General features: G+C 35.4%; 1 protein-coding gene across 2 annotated transcripts in view; it reads right to left on the bottom strand.

The window, feature by feature from the left end:
- Positions 1 to 312: 312 nt before the first annotated feature.
- Positions 313 to 17,280, bottom strand: part of LOC144956885 (uncharacterized) — a 37,426-nt gene continuing 20,458 nt past the window's right edge. For both annotated transcript variants that reach the window (XM_078887692.1, XM_078887693.1), the window contains exons 2-4: positions 12,914 to 13,060; positions 12,393 to 12,561; positions 313 to 1,813 (exon numbers count right to left, since the gene is read on the bottom strand). In XM_078887692.1, coding sequence (XP_078743818.1) covers positions 1,674 to 1,813; positions 12,393 to 12,561; positions 12,914 to 13,060 — 456 coding nt within the window. In that variant the 3' untranslated portion in view covers positions 313 to 1,673. The remainder of the gene's footprint in view (positions 1,814 to 12,392; positions 12,562 to 12,913; positions 13,061 to 17,280) is intronic.

Genomic DNA, 17,280 nt, shown 5'->3' with positions numbered 1-17,280 from the left:
TTCATTTTATTGTTACCATTGTCTGGCCCTGAAACACAGACTTTCTCCTTCTTTCTCTTCCCTATGATCAGGCTAGGCCCAGTGCAGTGGCCAGATCTCCCCCTCCGAGGGAACTTAACGAATTCCTCAATCCTCCTAGTCTTTTCGTCTCTTTTCTTCTGTTGACACTCTACCAACCCTCCAGGAGTGGCCCGAATCGTCACAACTATTTTCATGGTCAGAGAGAGAAGACACAAACAGTCTTTTATGTATTCATCAAACTTGATGGCTGCTTGCAACAAACCATCCCAAAATTAATTGAATCAACACTGCTTTTGCAACTCATTCATTATTCAAATTTATTTTTGAAAAACATTTGTAATTGATTCATTGTATAACATCATAACCTTAATATTTCTATTGTTTGGAATAAGTTGAGGTTGACTTACAACTTTAAATCCTCACAAATACATTTGTTGCTGAATCAGCATTACTTATTCCACTAAAGCACTTTATGCAAATTATTATTTCAATAATTAGTGGTTTTTAGAGTTCAGTGTTGTTAAAATTGTTAATAGGCGAAGCCAGCCAAAATAAACAATAAAAAAAAACAACAAAACAACAAATTACTTGCATCTTTTGTGCTCCGTCAGCAACCATAATTAAAGTTACTGATAAATAAGGATGTAACAGAAATGTAGATAATTCACAAAGATACAAACAACTTAAATAATATTCATTTGACCTTGGAATTTTTCTTTTCTCTCATACTCCTTCTCCTCCTCCTTTTTCTTTCTCTTTAGGTTTTATATGTTTTGTTTTTAATGGTTTCACGGTGCTTGCTACACATTTAGGTTATATCAGTGCAAGTAAAAAGGAAGAAAATGGAATAGTAAAAAGTTCTAGAATTACAATTAAAGCACCTAAGAAAAAGTAAGACATAGGGGAACTGGGAACAAATAAGGATCAGATGTAGATTCCAAGAGTATACCACCAATGTACTTAGTTTGAGATCACCTATAAGTCTCATCCGGACACAAGCATAAAATCCAACAAAGAGGAATGCACTCAAAGCACATTATACATTCAAAATAACAAATATAATTATACATAACAGAGAGATGATTGCACGGAAAAAAATATCATCTCCTAAAACAACTATGCATTTGACTGTTTCCCTCCCAGCTAGGACTCCGGCCAGTCCCAGGACAAAACCAAGTAATCTCATTCCAAGACAAAGACAGATATAAAGGGACAGAGGACACTATGTACCCCCCTGCCCACTATGGGAGGTCAGGAACCCCACCCAGTTAGGTTGATAAAATACTCAGAACAATCATTGTTACAAAGCCATATGAAGTGTAAAAGAACACTATGCTTCTTGTTCTCTTAGTAAGTTGGACGACGTCACTGAATAATCTTAAGAGTATATCCAATGGCTAACACAACTTGACTACACAACTAGAGACCTAGAATATATACATATGACATGGTGCACATTTCAACAAAATATGTTCTAGAGGACCTTGTTCTGGTCATCCAACAACCTTGTGATGAGAAAATAAAAAATGTCCATGGGAAATGTAAATCATTTCAATAAGAAAGGAGTTCAATAAAGCATGATCTTCAAACTGTGGAAAAGTTAAATTAAGATGTTCAATACGCAGCAGATCCAACACGATCAATATTAAAAATTAAATTTCTTCTCTCTCATCTTCGTCAATAGAAACTCTTGTCAATCTCTCAATGAAAGCAGGTAGAGCCTTGGACAATGGCTTGGACTTCAAGAGTCTTTTCATTTCTGGCGCTTTTTCTGAAGGAACCGGATGCGAGCCTGAAGGGAGAAAAAAAAAGAGTAAATAATATAAAATTCTTCTGTGTTCCTTGGAGAATGTCTCGGTCTATCGATCAAACACAAGCAAAGTGTAAAAATAACAGGAAAGTAGTTTTGTATTAGTATTATGTAATTGTATAGGCCTATTACTGATATAAATCCATTCTTATCATTAGACATAAATTTACTTTTTGTGAACATTTAATGAATTGTCCCTTCCACATATTAAAGGCCTACAATGTTATTCAAATAAAAGGTTTTGTTTTGATTTTTACTTTATAAAACAGGCTACAATATCTTTCTTACCGAAACCTAGTGGTTATTTAGCTTATAAATACAACCCAAGAAATTCTCAAATTTATAGCCATTGTCCAAAGATAAAAAGAAAGAATAGTTAACTAAGCCAATCACCATTGCTTTATTCTAATATATTATCTCTGTTATAACCAGATGATTTAATGGACGGTTGCCAGCGATCGAGAGAGAGAGAGAGAGAGAGAGAGAGAGAGAGAGAGAGAGAGAGAGAGAGAGAGAGAGAGAGAGAGAGAGAGAGAGAGAGAGAGAGAGAGTGAGAAAGAGAAAGAGAGAGAGAGAAAAAATATAAAGGCCTACGACAGAGAAAAATAATCCAGACCCATTTGTCCCTCCCCTTCCAACATCAACTAGGTAATCAAGTTACACCACTGATCTTCTGTTTCAATTGTGACATCTGGTGCCATTCTGTCTGGCCAGACGTCATAAAAACGGGATCGTCACAGAATTTTACGAGACTGAGCACAGGTGCCAAAATATGACATAAAATAGATTAGTGATTTTGAGGAAAATGTTTGACACGGCAAATTCAGCGGAAAATTTCTGAGAAATTCTCAAAATCACTGTTTATTTATCAAAATTGTTTTTGAAAAAGGAGGAAATGTGATGGGGATGGGTGGAGATAAACTACCGTTTAGGCGGGAAGATTCTCAGCCCTGCAAATAAAGAGATCTTTTTTCAGTTTTGGTTTTGGTGAGATTTGCAATACCTCCGTACAATAGTCGCTTCTCAACCAGGGGTGAGAATGACTGGTCACTAAATAGGAGGACATTTTTCAGCGCTAAGATCAAGAAGCATCCATGCAAAAATAACATATAAATTTAAATTTCATTAAAATTTATTGTGATGCAATCCAAACTGTGTCTCGCAGCAATTTCTGACACCACTCGGAGGAATTTTAAAAACTGAAAGTGTAATTATAACATGGTGGTTGTAGTAATGGTAGTCGTAGGTATGATGATGTGGTGGTGGTTGTAGTAGTTGTGGTAGTGATGATAATGTGGTGATGGTTGTAGTAGTAGTAGTGGTAGTCGCCACATCTCCCTTTTTCACAGATTCACTAGTGCCCACCTCCCATTGTTTCAAGTTGACCAGAGACGCCAACTTAAAATTTGGCTCACGTAAATTTCAGAAACAATTCCGAATAATTTCAATGCTTAAACAGAAATTTCTGCAAACTAAATATAATCTATTGAGATCTATAATCATCCCAATACCCCTTGTTTCAAATCAAGTAAAGTTCCAAAACCTATTTCATTATGACGTATAAAAAATAAAAATGAATCGTAGGGGTCGTGGTAATAATGATATGATGGTGGCTGTTGTACTGTTGGCAGTAATGATAATGATGATGTATGTAGTTGTGGTGGTTGCAGCAGTGGTGGTGGTGATACTGTTGTGTTGGAGGAGGTTGTAGTAGGGGTGGTAAGGATGTGGTAGTGATGGCTGTTTTAATGGTGATAGTGTTTTGATGTCGTGGTGGTGGTGGTGGTTATGATAGTGATGATGATGATGTGGTGGAGGTGGTTGTAGTAGTAGTAGTGGTGGTGCTTCATGAAATGATGGTGTGGCGATGGTGGTGGTTGTAGTAGTAGTAGTAGTGGCAGTGATGATGATGATGATGATGATGATGACGATGATGATGATGATGATGATGATGATGATGATGATGATGATGATGATGATGATGGTGGTGGTGGTGGTGATAAGGTGTGTACTTGGAGATGAAAAGAGAGATTGATGGCTGATGTGAAAAGGATTTGATCCACTTTATAGATTTAGGTTTGTCTGACAGAAGATAGATAGTGTGTGTTTGTGAGTGAGACACACACACACACACACACAAACACACACACACACACACAGGAGGAGTGAGAGAGAGAGTGCTCAAATTGAATATAGTGATATGTACAGAAAGATTATGTTAAAGTATTGAGTGAACTTTATTGTTATATGGGTTGTGTTTTATCTGTTAATCGTAAATATTAAGTTAACGTATGTTTCATGTTGGCAATTGCCAGGAAATTAACATTTTAATTAAATCATATGTGTGTCTGTGTGTGTGTGTGTGTGTGGTGTGTATCATTGTTAAGTACCGGAAGATGAAAAATGAAAACATATTGAGGCTAAAGAACTGGGTGCTCTTTACTGATTTGTGTGTGTGTATGTGTGTGAGGGAGAGAGAGAGAGAGAGAGAGAGAGAGAGAGAGAGTGCTCAAAGTAAATCTAGTGATGAGGACAGAACGATGAAATTGAAAAATTAATGAGGCTAAAAAACTGCACTGCTGTTTATTTCTTCATAAAATCGGATCACTTAGTTATACTGCTGGAACCCAGCAAGTGACTGACAACAGCAGCTGCATGCTGTAAAAGTGGCTACCTGGACGGGGATTCCCCTTTTAGAGGGTTAAGACGCAAAGTATTGCATTTTCGTGATGTAATACAACACCATATCTAGATGACCACTTACATTACAATAATATTAACTTACGGAACAGACAGTACTACTTTCACTTGTTATGTTGGTTCTTTTTTCGTTTTATTGTGATTATTCTGATAGGTTTTATAAGCAATTTAAAATTCCTACCATTTTAAAATATTTAAGTTGTTGTGCGGACAATAAAAAATTCAAATCTTTAAAATCAGACGTTGGATTCCGAAACTAATTAATGCTTTGTCAAGTCTTAATATTATTACACACAGTAAAACATTCATTTTCTGATTCAACACATTTTAACTACGTTTTTAATGGTCATAAATGTAATGGGCTGGACATCTGGTATGTTCTCTTCATTTGTATTAGGTATTGTATTTAAAAGATATGGAGATAAGTGGATTAAACAATTTAACACACTCCTAAAGAACACATAAAGCAATATATTGTGTGTAGGTTTTACTTCACTATTACAAATAGAAACAAAACCATCGTCATTACACCAAACAACAACACCATCACAGTGGCGTAGTAGATGATAGAAGCAATGAATATGGTAGAAAAAGGTATTCCCCTCTCTCTTTCTTTCTTTCTCTCTCTCTCTCTCTCTCACACACACATACATACACCCATACATCCTGCATATACACACATATTACATACAAACGTAAAAGACAGGCTAAGAGAAATGCATCACATTCACACTACACCTAATTGATACCACTGACAACAACGATATAACATCAACAGTTAGTACAGATAGTATTCCACAAAGGCAAGTTTGACTGGGGAAAATAAGAAGAGGGGGAGAGGGGTGGAGGGGGGGGGGGGTACTCAAACACAGCCAAGATAGAGAAAATAATAGTGGCACCTCCTAGGAATTAACAGATATTCAGACATTATTCTCAATATTCACAATGTACAAGTAGTGCAGCTGGTGAATAAAACCTTCCCACACCAATCAACAGAGACATGAATGAAACAAACCCATTCATTTCATATTTCTTAAATCAGGAACAGATGTGTCTTTAAGAACTATTATTGTAGGGCTACTTGCAGAGGGAGTGTATATATATATATATATATATATATATATATATATATATATATATATATATATATATATATATATATATATATATATATATACTTTCCTGTACTACAATAAGTATGACTTTTCACTCCTTTACCATATTCGTGGGAACGTTTAATGACAAAACTGTAGAATTGGTGTAGTAAAGTGTTCCATGGTCAGTAGGGAGTCCGGGAAATGATTATGACATTGTTTACATTGTGTAACTGGTCCAAATTCATCACCCACGATAGCCTAGACATCTCATAGACTGCTAGATATTCCCAGTGAAATTTGATACCCCACCCCTACACTTGTTACATATTTGTTGAACTGAATTAACATTAGTGCAACAGAAAGTAGATGGTTTGTATTATGTACTAGTGTGAATAATAACAAACTGCAACGTCTGATTGTTGTTGTAGGGATTGCAGAAATATTTGATTTAAATGATAAATGTAGTGAAAATGTGAGTCTACTTTGCTGTGTTCCTGAGAAAGAAATATACTGATGATATCTATGATATTTAGTCCACTGTGTGAGGGGGATTTCAATCTTAAACATGAGTGATATAGATTTACATTTAAGATAATTGTGGCTTGGCTATGCCATTATTTATCAGACCAATTAGACTACTCGCTTCACTGACTGCAGGCACGTGCCATGCCAGAGCGCAGGTAAAGAGAAGGAGAGTAGTGACCTCTTGACCTAGCATCTCAACGAAGTGATCCGCTGGTAAACCACTGTGACTGAGTTAACTTTATTGATTTGTATGTGAACGTGCATATGTGTCATATGTGTGTATGACAGAGAGAGAGAGAGAGAGAGAGAGAGAGAGAGAGAGAGAGAGGGAGAAAGAGAGAGAGAGAGAGAAAGAGAGATAGAGAGAGAGATAGAGAGATTGAAGTCAAGGTGTTTGTGATGACCTGTTATTGGTAAGTAGTGGAGGATGAACATGAAAACTAATCGGGACTAAACAAATAAGTGTACTTATTGATTTGTGTGTCTATGTGTGTTTGTGTAAAGAGAGATATATGGATAGAGAGAGAGAGAGAAAGAGAGAGAGAGAGAGAGAGAGAGAGAGAGAGAGAGAGAGAAAGAGATATTTTTGAGCTATTAGTTCGAAGGGTTTTTACGGTGCTTGCTTCACTTTTACTTATAGGTCATTTCAGCACCGCCTAAAAGGTAGAAATGGGGTTGTAAAAAATACAGATTTAAGTAAGATCAAAAGTACCGGAGAAAAGGTGAGACTGGTTCAAATAGTTGACTTTAAACTAACTACATTGAGAGTTTGGTCTTAGAGTCCGTTTGTGATAAACGGACTACAAGATCAAACTATCAATGTAGTTAGTTTGAGGTCACCTAAAAGTTTCACCAAGACATAAGCACAGAATCCTTGTGAGAGAAATACAAAATTTAAAACAACAAATCTAACGTTACACAAAAGAGAGATGATTTACGAGGACAAACATATCATCCCCCAAAACCATGACTATACATTTAATTGTTTCCCTCCCGGCCAATGAATCCGGCCAGGAAAAGGATCAAGACAAGACAAAGACAGAAAGCAACTCTGATCTATGCAATTAAAGATCCCACCAGGAAGATGATGTGATAGTGGTGCTTGCACTAGAGGTGGTACTGATTATAATGATGACAGTGATGATGCGGTTGTGAAGATGGTGTTACTGATGATAATGTAATAGTTGCTTTTGTAGTCGTGATATTTGTGGTGGGGATGGTCATGATGTCATGATGGTTCAGGAGTGAGAATGACTGGTCACGAAAACGGAGGTTATTTTTCAGCGAATAGTTCAAGACACATCTATGCGACGATAACGTATAAATTTGAATTTCATTAAAATCTACTGAGATGCAATCCAAAATGCGTCTCGCAATAATTTCTGACACCACTTGGAGGAATTTCAAAAGTTGAAAGTGTAATTGAGCCAAGGTCAAAAGGTGCCCTCCTGATACCAGTGTTAAGAAAATTTGATTTTTACTTAATTATGGGCTGTTTTCATTGGGTCAATGCTTGTAATCAATTGATAATATGAAGAAGAGATAAAAGGAGATAGCTCAACATACTCTGTTCAACAGAATATGAAATAAACAACTTGAAAGTGAAATTTGAATGCTGTTTGGCATGTGCTTAAAACGAGGTCAACACATCACCTTTTTAGAAATCATGTAGAAATAAATGTGATGTTTTAGCTCACGTGATTGAAATTTGACTAATAGTATAAAGTCAAAATTCACTTTTAAACGCAATTGCAGTATATTACATATCTGATGAAGTTTCATATAGAGTTCTTAAAAAGTTGGTGTTGCTTGTGACCTTTGGTGTCATCAAACACAGCACAATACTAAGACTCGACACGAAACTTTAAAGCTCATGTGTAATGTTTATAAAATGTTTTATTATGAGAAAAAAGCATAGATTTACTATCTGAACTCAAATCGTGGAGTAAATGTATACCGTTTTGCCGATATTGAGGTTTATTGGTTTTGGTGTCATTTGTCACAAGCAACACGGCATGTGTGAACACGTGGAAGTTTGCTTCGTTAAATGGCGATTCGCAATTTTGATCCACCCTTCTTACCAGTCTTTGAAGTCCAGCACTTTCATTTGCCTTTCCAGCGTGGCTCCAGGCAGAAAAGGTAAGTTGACCTTTGGTGTCATCGCTATTTTACATTGTCACAAGCAACACTTGATATTGGATACTACAAAATGCCACCAAAAAAGTATGTTTTCAGCTGTTATTCTATTTACAAATATGATATTATGACATCTCACATAAGACTGTGATTTTGACACAATTAATTATTTCCTTGTAATTCTGATTTTTTATGTTTCAGGGTTGTATCAATCAAGAAAAAGACAAAACTCAAGCTTTTGACGAATCCAGATAATAGAAGGGTTGTCAAGAAATTTGATTTGATTTACTATTAACACACTAAATTACTACAAACTAGCAGATTTGAGCAGTAGGGCGGATATTACCGTATGGTTACATGAATTTATTACCATGGCTGATATTTATCTAGTGTTTACGTGACTTCTGGTACTTTTTGTGACCATTGGTGTCATTGGTTAAAATGTCACAGGTGACACTTAAGTTGAAGTTTCTAATGTATTTCTGTTTTCATGTTCTTCAAAGCTTGAAATGTCACTGAATTTCATTTTAACAGGCTATATTACATGTGTTCAGTTGCTATTCTTGATTTATTGAGGCAAAATTGCGTTCTAGTGCCGATTTTGACCAAAGTAATAGCAACAATGGTATTACTAATTTCTAAGTATATTTCCAATTTGAAAGTATTTAGTTTCTTAAAATATTATTGAATTTCAAATAGAGTAGGTTATTGTGCTTTTTTGACTGAAAATAATGATATATTATAGACGCAAGTGTGATTTGGTGTTGCTTGTGACATAAGTAATGGTGTCACCGGTCTTAAGTCACAAGTCACATTCAGAAGCTCTAATTTCCATGTATATTTCTATTTTTGAAGTCTTTGGTTTCTGAAATATTATTAAATTCCATATTCAACTGTGGTTATTACACTGGTTTGACTGAAATTAATGATATATTGTCGAAATGGCAATTTCGTATTGCTTGTGACATAAGTAATGATGTCATCGGTCTAATGTCACAAGTGACACAATGTCGCTCAATAAGATATGCTTTGGTCACATTATTTCACAACATTTTATTCCAAAAGTTTCAGAGCATTGCTGGTAATAATCATATGCAATATTGTTGTTGTTGTTAATGTACAAACATTTTTATGAAATAATATATTTGCATTCTATGTTGCTTGTGACCGATGACTCCAAAAAGCAACATTTTCTCCAATAGTTGGTAATATTATTGTACTATGGTTGTTGTTAATTGTGTCTTTTTGTCTATAACTTACTAAATAAAGTTTGATACTCAACAAAGATCATTTGGTTATTGAGTCTTTTGTCTCATTTTGGTGTCACCGGTCACAGGTGACACCAGCAACCTATAGGTATTGTTGACGATATTATGCTGCGTTAGACCTTAAAGTTATCTAAAGGGCCTTTGATTCATGAAGTACAGGGTTTTTGCTACACATATAGAAACATGAATGGATTATTATGTCACTTTTATTTTGAGAAAAAAAATTGGCACCTTTTGACCTTGGCTCAATTACAACATATTGTAGTTGCAGTTTAAAATGTAACGGTAGGGATGATGATGCAGTGGTGGTTGCAGTAGGATCGTGATAAGGATAATGATATGGTGGTTGTAGTTGTAGAGGTGTTGGGAATGATCGTGTGGTGGTGGTTGTAATAGTTGTGGTGGGGATAATGTGGTGGTAGTAGTAGTAGTGATAGTTGGGATGATGTGGTGGTGGAGGATGTAGTTGTATTGGTAGTAGGAATGATGATGTGGTGGTAGTTGTTGTAGTAGTGGTGGTAGGGATCAATGATGATAATGACAATTTGTAAAAAAAAGAGGAAAATTTATCGGTCTGTCTGTCAAGCCCAAATCTAATGCAAAAAATAACATAGTTATTCATTGTTACTTAATATTACGTAATATATTACTAACTTCTAAAGCACGTATATTCTGATCACAAGATATAAACTGACTTTTTGTAAATATAATTTTTAAAATTGGTATTTCCAATTAAACATTTTAGAGCCCTATAATGCTTCCCACTCTGACCACTCTGATTTTTGTTTTAATAGGTAATTAGAGATAAGTTGTAATGATTCAATTGAATTCAGAACAAACAAACAAAAAAAAAGAAGTACAAAGCTAAATGGTACAAAAATATTGACACCCATTTGCTCCATCTCCTTCCCTTTTGATCATCTTTTCATCCAACACCGTCATGTGTATTGTATCACTATTCACATTTGGCGCCAATGTGTCTAGACTAATGTCATGGGCATGGGAATGTCATCAAAATTCATGCAGCTGAGCAGAGGTGTCAAAAATGACACAAGACATATTGGTGATTTTTCTGCTAAACTACCTCTTAGCCGAAAATTTCTTATTTATGTATGGACTTTCAAAATTTAAAAAGTATTTTCCACGTCTATCAGAATGCTTTATGAATATAGTAAGAAAAATCAAATTTAGATATTTATAAATTGTCTCTTGTGGTACCTACACGGAGAGGGAAAACATGAGGGATAGAAGACACAGCAAGTGACCTCTCCGCCATAGATCAAAGTAAGCAACAGCTTATTTTGGTTTTAAGGGTTTTACAACACTTGCGACACATTTAAGCCATATCAGCGCAAGTAAAAAGAAGAACCTGGTATAGTCAAAATATTCTTGATTTACAATCAAAGAACCCGAGAAAAAGAAAGACAAAGCAAGGGGAATTGATTCAAATAGGGACCAGATGTGGATTCCAAGAGCATACCATCAATGCACTTAGTTTGAGATGAGATTAATCAGACACACAAATTGCGAATTTATCGACCATAGAGAATAAAAACCAAATAAACAAGCACAGTATTTCCGTGGCAGTTGGCAGCTCTGGATATATGTGTAACTTGCAAGCTTTTTACGGCGCTTGCAACACATTAAGGTCATGTCAACGCGAGTAAAAAGTAAGAAAATGAGAAATCAAAAAGTTCTAGAATTACAATTAAAGCATCCAAGAAAACGTAAGAAAAGGGGAATTGGTTCAAACAGGGAACAGATGTAGCTTCCAAGAGCACACTATCGAAGTACTTAGTTTGAGATCACCTACAAGTCTTATCCAGACACAAGCACAGGTCCCCACTAAGAGAAATACACTCAAATGTTTACAAATCATATACAATATGTATTCAAAACATAATATGGTGCATAAGAGAGAGAGAGAGAGAGAGAGAGAGAGAGAGAGAGAGAGAGAGAGAGAGAGAGAGAGAGAGAGAGAGAGAGAGAGAGAGAGAGAGAGATGATTTACAAGGAAAAAATATCATCTCCAAAAACTAACTATACAGCCAGGCTATCAGGCCAGGGCCAGGACAAAACCAAGTAATCTCATTTCCAGACAAAGACAGAAAGCAAGTTGGAAAACAGATATAGGGGGATACAAGACACAGTAAGTACCTCCCTGCCCACTATGAGAGGTCTAGAACCCGAGCCAAGCAAACCTTTTTATTTCAGGCTAATCCTATCACCTATTGACTCGAATTAATATGAAGAAAATCGGCTCTGCTCTTTCTTTTTGATGTTTGACTTTCATCATCGAGTGCATAATTACCAGCAAATCTAAAAATTCAACACAGAAGTATAATAAATGACTGCCTGTTCCTAATAGTGATTATTTCTCTGCAAATATTGCGGGTTCTCCATAGATATAAATAATAATAATAATAATAATAATAATAATTAATAATAATAATATAATAATATAATAATAATAATAATAAATAATAATAATAATAATAATAATAATAATAATAATAATAATAATAATAATAATAATAATAATAATAATATATAATATAATAAATAATAATAATATAATAATAATAATAATATAATAATAATAATAATAATAATATATAATAATAATAATAATAATAATAATAATAATAATAATAATAATAATAATAATAAATAATAATAATAATAATAATAATAATAATAATAATAATAATAATAATAATAATTAATAATAAATAATAATAATAATAATAATAATAATAATAATAATAATAATAATAATAATAATTATAATAATGATCATTGCAGACTCCTGTTAATAAAAAAAAGACCACTCACTTGTCACGCTAACTTTATTGAAAATAACATTTTCAATGTTATCACAAACAAGATGGAGCAAAACCCTCAGTAAAGTATTGCTGCTATCTACAGGTAAAGCCAGGTCCATTTCTACAACAGTCATTGGGTCATTGAAGGAGATCTGCTCCAAAACTGTTTTATGCTTGCTCTGTGAAATGAGATAGATTATATAAACTTCGGAGGAAATAATTAGCAGAGTTGCCTACTGTAAATCTATATATATTCGTTGTTTCTTCTAAGGGGAAAAAAAGAAAAGTCACTTATTAGTTACTAATTTATTATTTCCCCTCAGCATGATAAAACAAAATGCCTCAAAGTCCTAAATATAGGTTCCAAGGAACTCAGCTTTCCTCTTCGGCAAGATTTATTTATTCAAAAACGCTTATTATATAGTTCTGTAATTAATTTGAGGTTCTGTAGCTGGAGTAAAAATTCATAATTCTACAAATATTTTGCAGTACTAGGCAGGTCTAAAATAGATGCCTTTTTTTTATTCTAACCTGTACATGTTCAACTTCCCAACACCTCTGCGTGTAGGCATTGATATGATATCCAATATTGTCCATGACATTGGACCAGTCCAAGTCTTCCTTGCCGGAAATTATGGACCCAACGTCTATGAAGTAAGGTATCGCTGTGCCTGCCACCTGAATAAGTGATAGAAATGGTAAAATTATAATCATAACCAAATAAAGAGCTGCTCGCAGAAAAAACTCGACAAACTTTTATTTTCTGCCTTGCTCTGTTCTTTCCATTTGGTCTGACAAGATGCATTTTCTCTCTTATGAAAGAGGTGTTAAAATTTTGTTTTAACGTTTAGAGAATTAATTTCGAAATATGGGATGTCTATAATTAATGTCATTCATCTCGTTGGTTAATGAAAGAGTAAAGGCTCATTAAACACACACAGAGCCTTAACAATACCTTAAGTTAATCAATTAGCTCTTTAACTGGCTATATTGTTGAGCCAAATAGGGTCTTTTGGCTTTCCGATTGGCTGTTTTAACATAATCTTACAGAAAAACGTACCAGACATCTATTTGCTATGTCTAAAAAACAAAAATGGCTCCTCCTCCCATCCTATGCCATATTAACCCATTAACTGCTGTAGTCTGGAAAGACACATGTATAAAAATTTAGCCAGAAAACTTGTCCTTCAGATATTGACGGATTTAAATAGCCCTCATCTAGGAAAAAAAACCTATCAACGCTGGGATTTCATAAGGTTCCAGATTTTGGAATATTTGCCAAGATGAGGATCATTTAAATCGATCAATATTTGAAGGACGGGATTTCTGGCCAAATTTTAGATACATTTCTTTCCAGAGCAAGGTGGTCAACTGGCTAAACAGAGAGTATTGAAGGATAACCGGGAGTCCTGAAAGCTCACAGATAAATCGCTAACCTTACAAACAAAGGGGCACTCATTACAACACATATGTGTTAGTGCATAACAAAATCAGTTGGAAGGTGAACATTTTGGATTTGCATTTTATTTGCATGTTCTCAAAGAATATGCTCCCCAGAGCGTTTTAACCTTTATTTGAAGTAAATCGTGTGATTTTTCATGAAGTTATGGTCAGATGTATGGGAAAGGTATCCAGCAATTTTTCTCAAATTTCATACTTTCTCAACTTGACTAGCTGTTAAAAATATTTAGAAGTGAAATTAAGCTTTGATATATCCAGAAGATGTACAAAAAGGGTTGATATCATCATTTATGAAAAGAAGTCATTTTTGATCAAAATTGACCTTCTAACTAAACTTAGCAATATCTCAGTTCAAACCTTTTCACCATCTAACTGATTACATCATTCACTGTAACATATTTTGACATTAAAAGATATCTGTAAGACAATTTGCTTTTTTATTGCAAAGTACTTTCCACCAAATTTAACAATCTCAATTACCCAATCCCTGTTCGATCAACAAGCGATCAATAAGCGGGCACTCAAGATCAATACCAATCTCTTTGATTGTGAAATGATCACTGCACAAAATGATTTGTCACGACCCCCATTTAAAAAAAAAAGAAAAAAAAAGATTTTCTATAGTGCAATATCCACTAAATGTGCTCAAAGCGCTTTACAAGGACGGGACATAACGCCTATTAGGCGATATTACAATTTTTCGGACAAAGATAACGCTGTAAACGGCCAGGTACTCATTATACACCTGAATACGGTGAGGGAATGTGAGTAAAGAATCTTTTCCAAGGACTCAACTATGCGCTGGGCGTGAGGCTCAAACCCAGGACCTTCCGATCCTGAAAGCGAGTGCCATACCACTAGACCACATAGCCACATTTAAGAGATGAAGATCTGTAGATTTTGATTGCTACTTCGACATTATCTCAAAAGGTGAATCATCTAGTGTGGCTGTTCAATGATTCTTAATTTCCTACACAAAACCTACCAACCCTCCACACTTCAAAAGTGGAATCAGAATGTAAAAAAATAGGAATTTGAAACAAGAAATAGGAATTCGTAACTTTACTTACCACTTGCCAAAATCTATCGCTATAACCCGCCAAATTTTACCAATGGAAATTCCTCTCAAAATAACCACCAAATTTGTCTTCAAACATATAAAATCTGGCATAACTAGCGACACAATCAGGAGTATCAGGGAATGGAATGGGAGAGCAATGCAGTGTCCTACTTAACTCCCTTTGTTCAAATGTCAAACATAATTTTTTTTTCTCCACCTCTTTCTTTCCTCCTTCCAGAGACGCCAATTTTCTATTTGACTCACAGAAATTTCAGACACCACTCGGAGGAGTTTCAATGCCGAAAGAGGAATTTCCGCACACAAAAAAAAAGGGAATTGGGATGGCATTTGGTATTGTGTTTAAATATTGTATAGATCTAAATAAATAACAGTTTAGAACTATATAATGATATATAAAGACATTGCCAAATACAACCCTAAAGTTTCCTTATTTCAAATGAAATAAAGTTCCAAAACCTAATGATAGTGATTGTAGTAATGGTAGTAGTGAGAATGATGTGGTGTTGGTGGTTGTAGTGGTTGTAGTGTTTGTAGAAGTAGTAGTAGTAGTAGTAGTAGTAGTAGTAGTAGTAGTAGTAGTAGTAGTAGTAGTAGTAGTAGCAGTAGTAATAATAGTAGTAGTAGTAGTAGTAGTGGTAGTAGTAGTAGTAGTAGTAGTAGTAATAGTAGTAGTAGTAATAGTAGTAGTAGTAGTAGTAGTAGTAGTAGTAGTAGTAGTAGTAGTAGTAGTAGTAGTAGTAGTAGTAGTAGTAGTAGTAGTGATGATGTCGATGTGATAATGGCTGTTGTAGTAGTAGTGGTAGTGATAATGATGTGGTGGTGGTAGTGGTTGTAGTTGTAGTAGTGGCAGTGGTTGTAGTCGTAGTGATGATGTTGTGTGGGTGGTTGTAGTAGTAGTGATGATGTGGTGGTGGTGTTTGTAGTAGTAATGATGATGTGGTGGTGGTGATGGTTGTATTAGTAGTGGTAGTGATGATGATGTGGTGATGGTGGTTGTAGTAGTAGTAGTGGTAATGATAATGATGTGTTGGTGGTGGTTGAAGTATTAGTGGTAGTGATGATGTGTTGGTGGTTGTAGTAGTAGTGGTCGTGATGAAGATGTGGTGGTGGTGGTGGTTGTTGTAGTAGTAGTGGTAGTGATGATGATGTGGTGGTTGTAGTCGTAGTGGTCGTAGTGATGATGCTGTGGTGGCAATGATAATGATGTGGTGGTGGTGGTGGTAGCATTAGTAGTGGTAATGATGATGTGGTGGTGGTTGTAGTGGTAGTGATGATATTGTGGTGGTGGTGGTTGCTGTAGTAGTGATAGTGGTGATAAATGGTGGTGGTGGTTGAAGTAGCTGTGGTAGTGATGGTTGTAGAAGTAGTGGCAATGATGACGATGTGGTGGTTGCAGTGGTAGTGATGACGATGTTATGGTGGTGGTTGTAGTAGTGGTAGTGATGATGTGGTAGTGGTAGTAGTAGTAGTAGTGGTAGTGATGATGATGTGGTGGTGGTGATTGTAGTAGTAGTGGTAAATATGATGTGGTGATGGTGCTGGTTGACGTAGTAGTGGTCGTGATGGTTGAAGTTGTAATGATGATGATGCGGTGGTGGTGGTGGTTGTAATAGTAGTAGTGGTAAATATGATGTGGTGATGGTGCTGGTTGAAGTAGTAGTGGTCGTGATGGTTGTAGTTGTAGTGATGATGATGCGGTGGTGGTGGTGGTTGTAATAGTAGTACAGGGTTCCTACAGCAATTCCATTTAGAAGTCCAAGTAGTTTTCAAGAGGTTTTCAATGTTATTTTTTTTTTTAATTCAAGGATTAAAACAACAATAAATTATTCCTTCAACGCTTTTCTCCGCTTGTGGTAACAACTCAACTCCTTAACTACTGTTTCCACAGAAATGTAAGGACTTCGTAGTAGTGCTGGTAGGGATGGTGATGTGGTAGTGGTTATAGTAGTGGTAATAGAGATGGTGATGTGGTTGTTGAAGTAGTGGTGGTAGGGATGGTGATGTTGTGGTTGTAGTAGTGGCGGCAGGGATGGTGATGTGGCGGTTGTTGTAGCAGTTGTTTGTACAGGGTTTCTACACCAATTCCATTGTGGAATTCATGGAGTTTTCAAAGAGTTTCAATGGTGAATTTTAAAAATTCTAGGATTAATGTCCTTCGAAAGTTAGTTTCTCCACTAGTAGAGGCAACTCAACTCCTTGACTGTTGCTTCCACAGCAATGTAAGGTCCTCAAATTCACTTTTCTTCAACTTATCTGAAGATATCAATGCATTTGATTGAACAATAAACTTCAAGCTTTGCAAATACTCTGCCGTTTATGCTATTTTGTCTGCTTCTTTTTTTGTCAACATCTGAAA

This window comes from Berghia stephanieae, chromosome 11 (assembly GCF_034508935.2).
Source record: "Berghia stephanieae isolate SIO BIC M18660-M18661 chromosome 11, UCSD_Bste_1.3, whole genome shotgun sequence".
In the NCBI taxonomy this organism is placed as follows: Eukaryota; Metazoa; Mollusca; class Gastropoda; order Nudibranchia; family Aeolidiidae; genus Berghia; species Berghia stephanieae.
The sequence above is the reverse complement of the archived record's forward strand: the minus strand, read 5'-3'. Positions and strand labels throughout refer to the sequence as shown.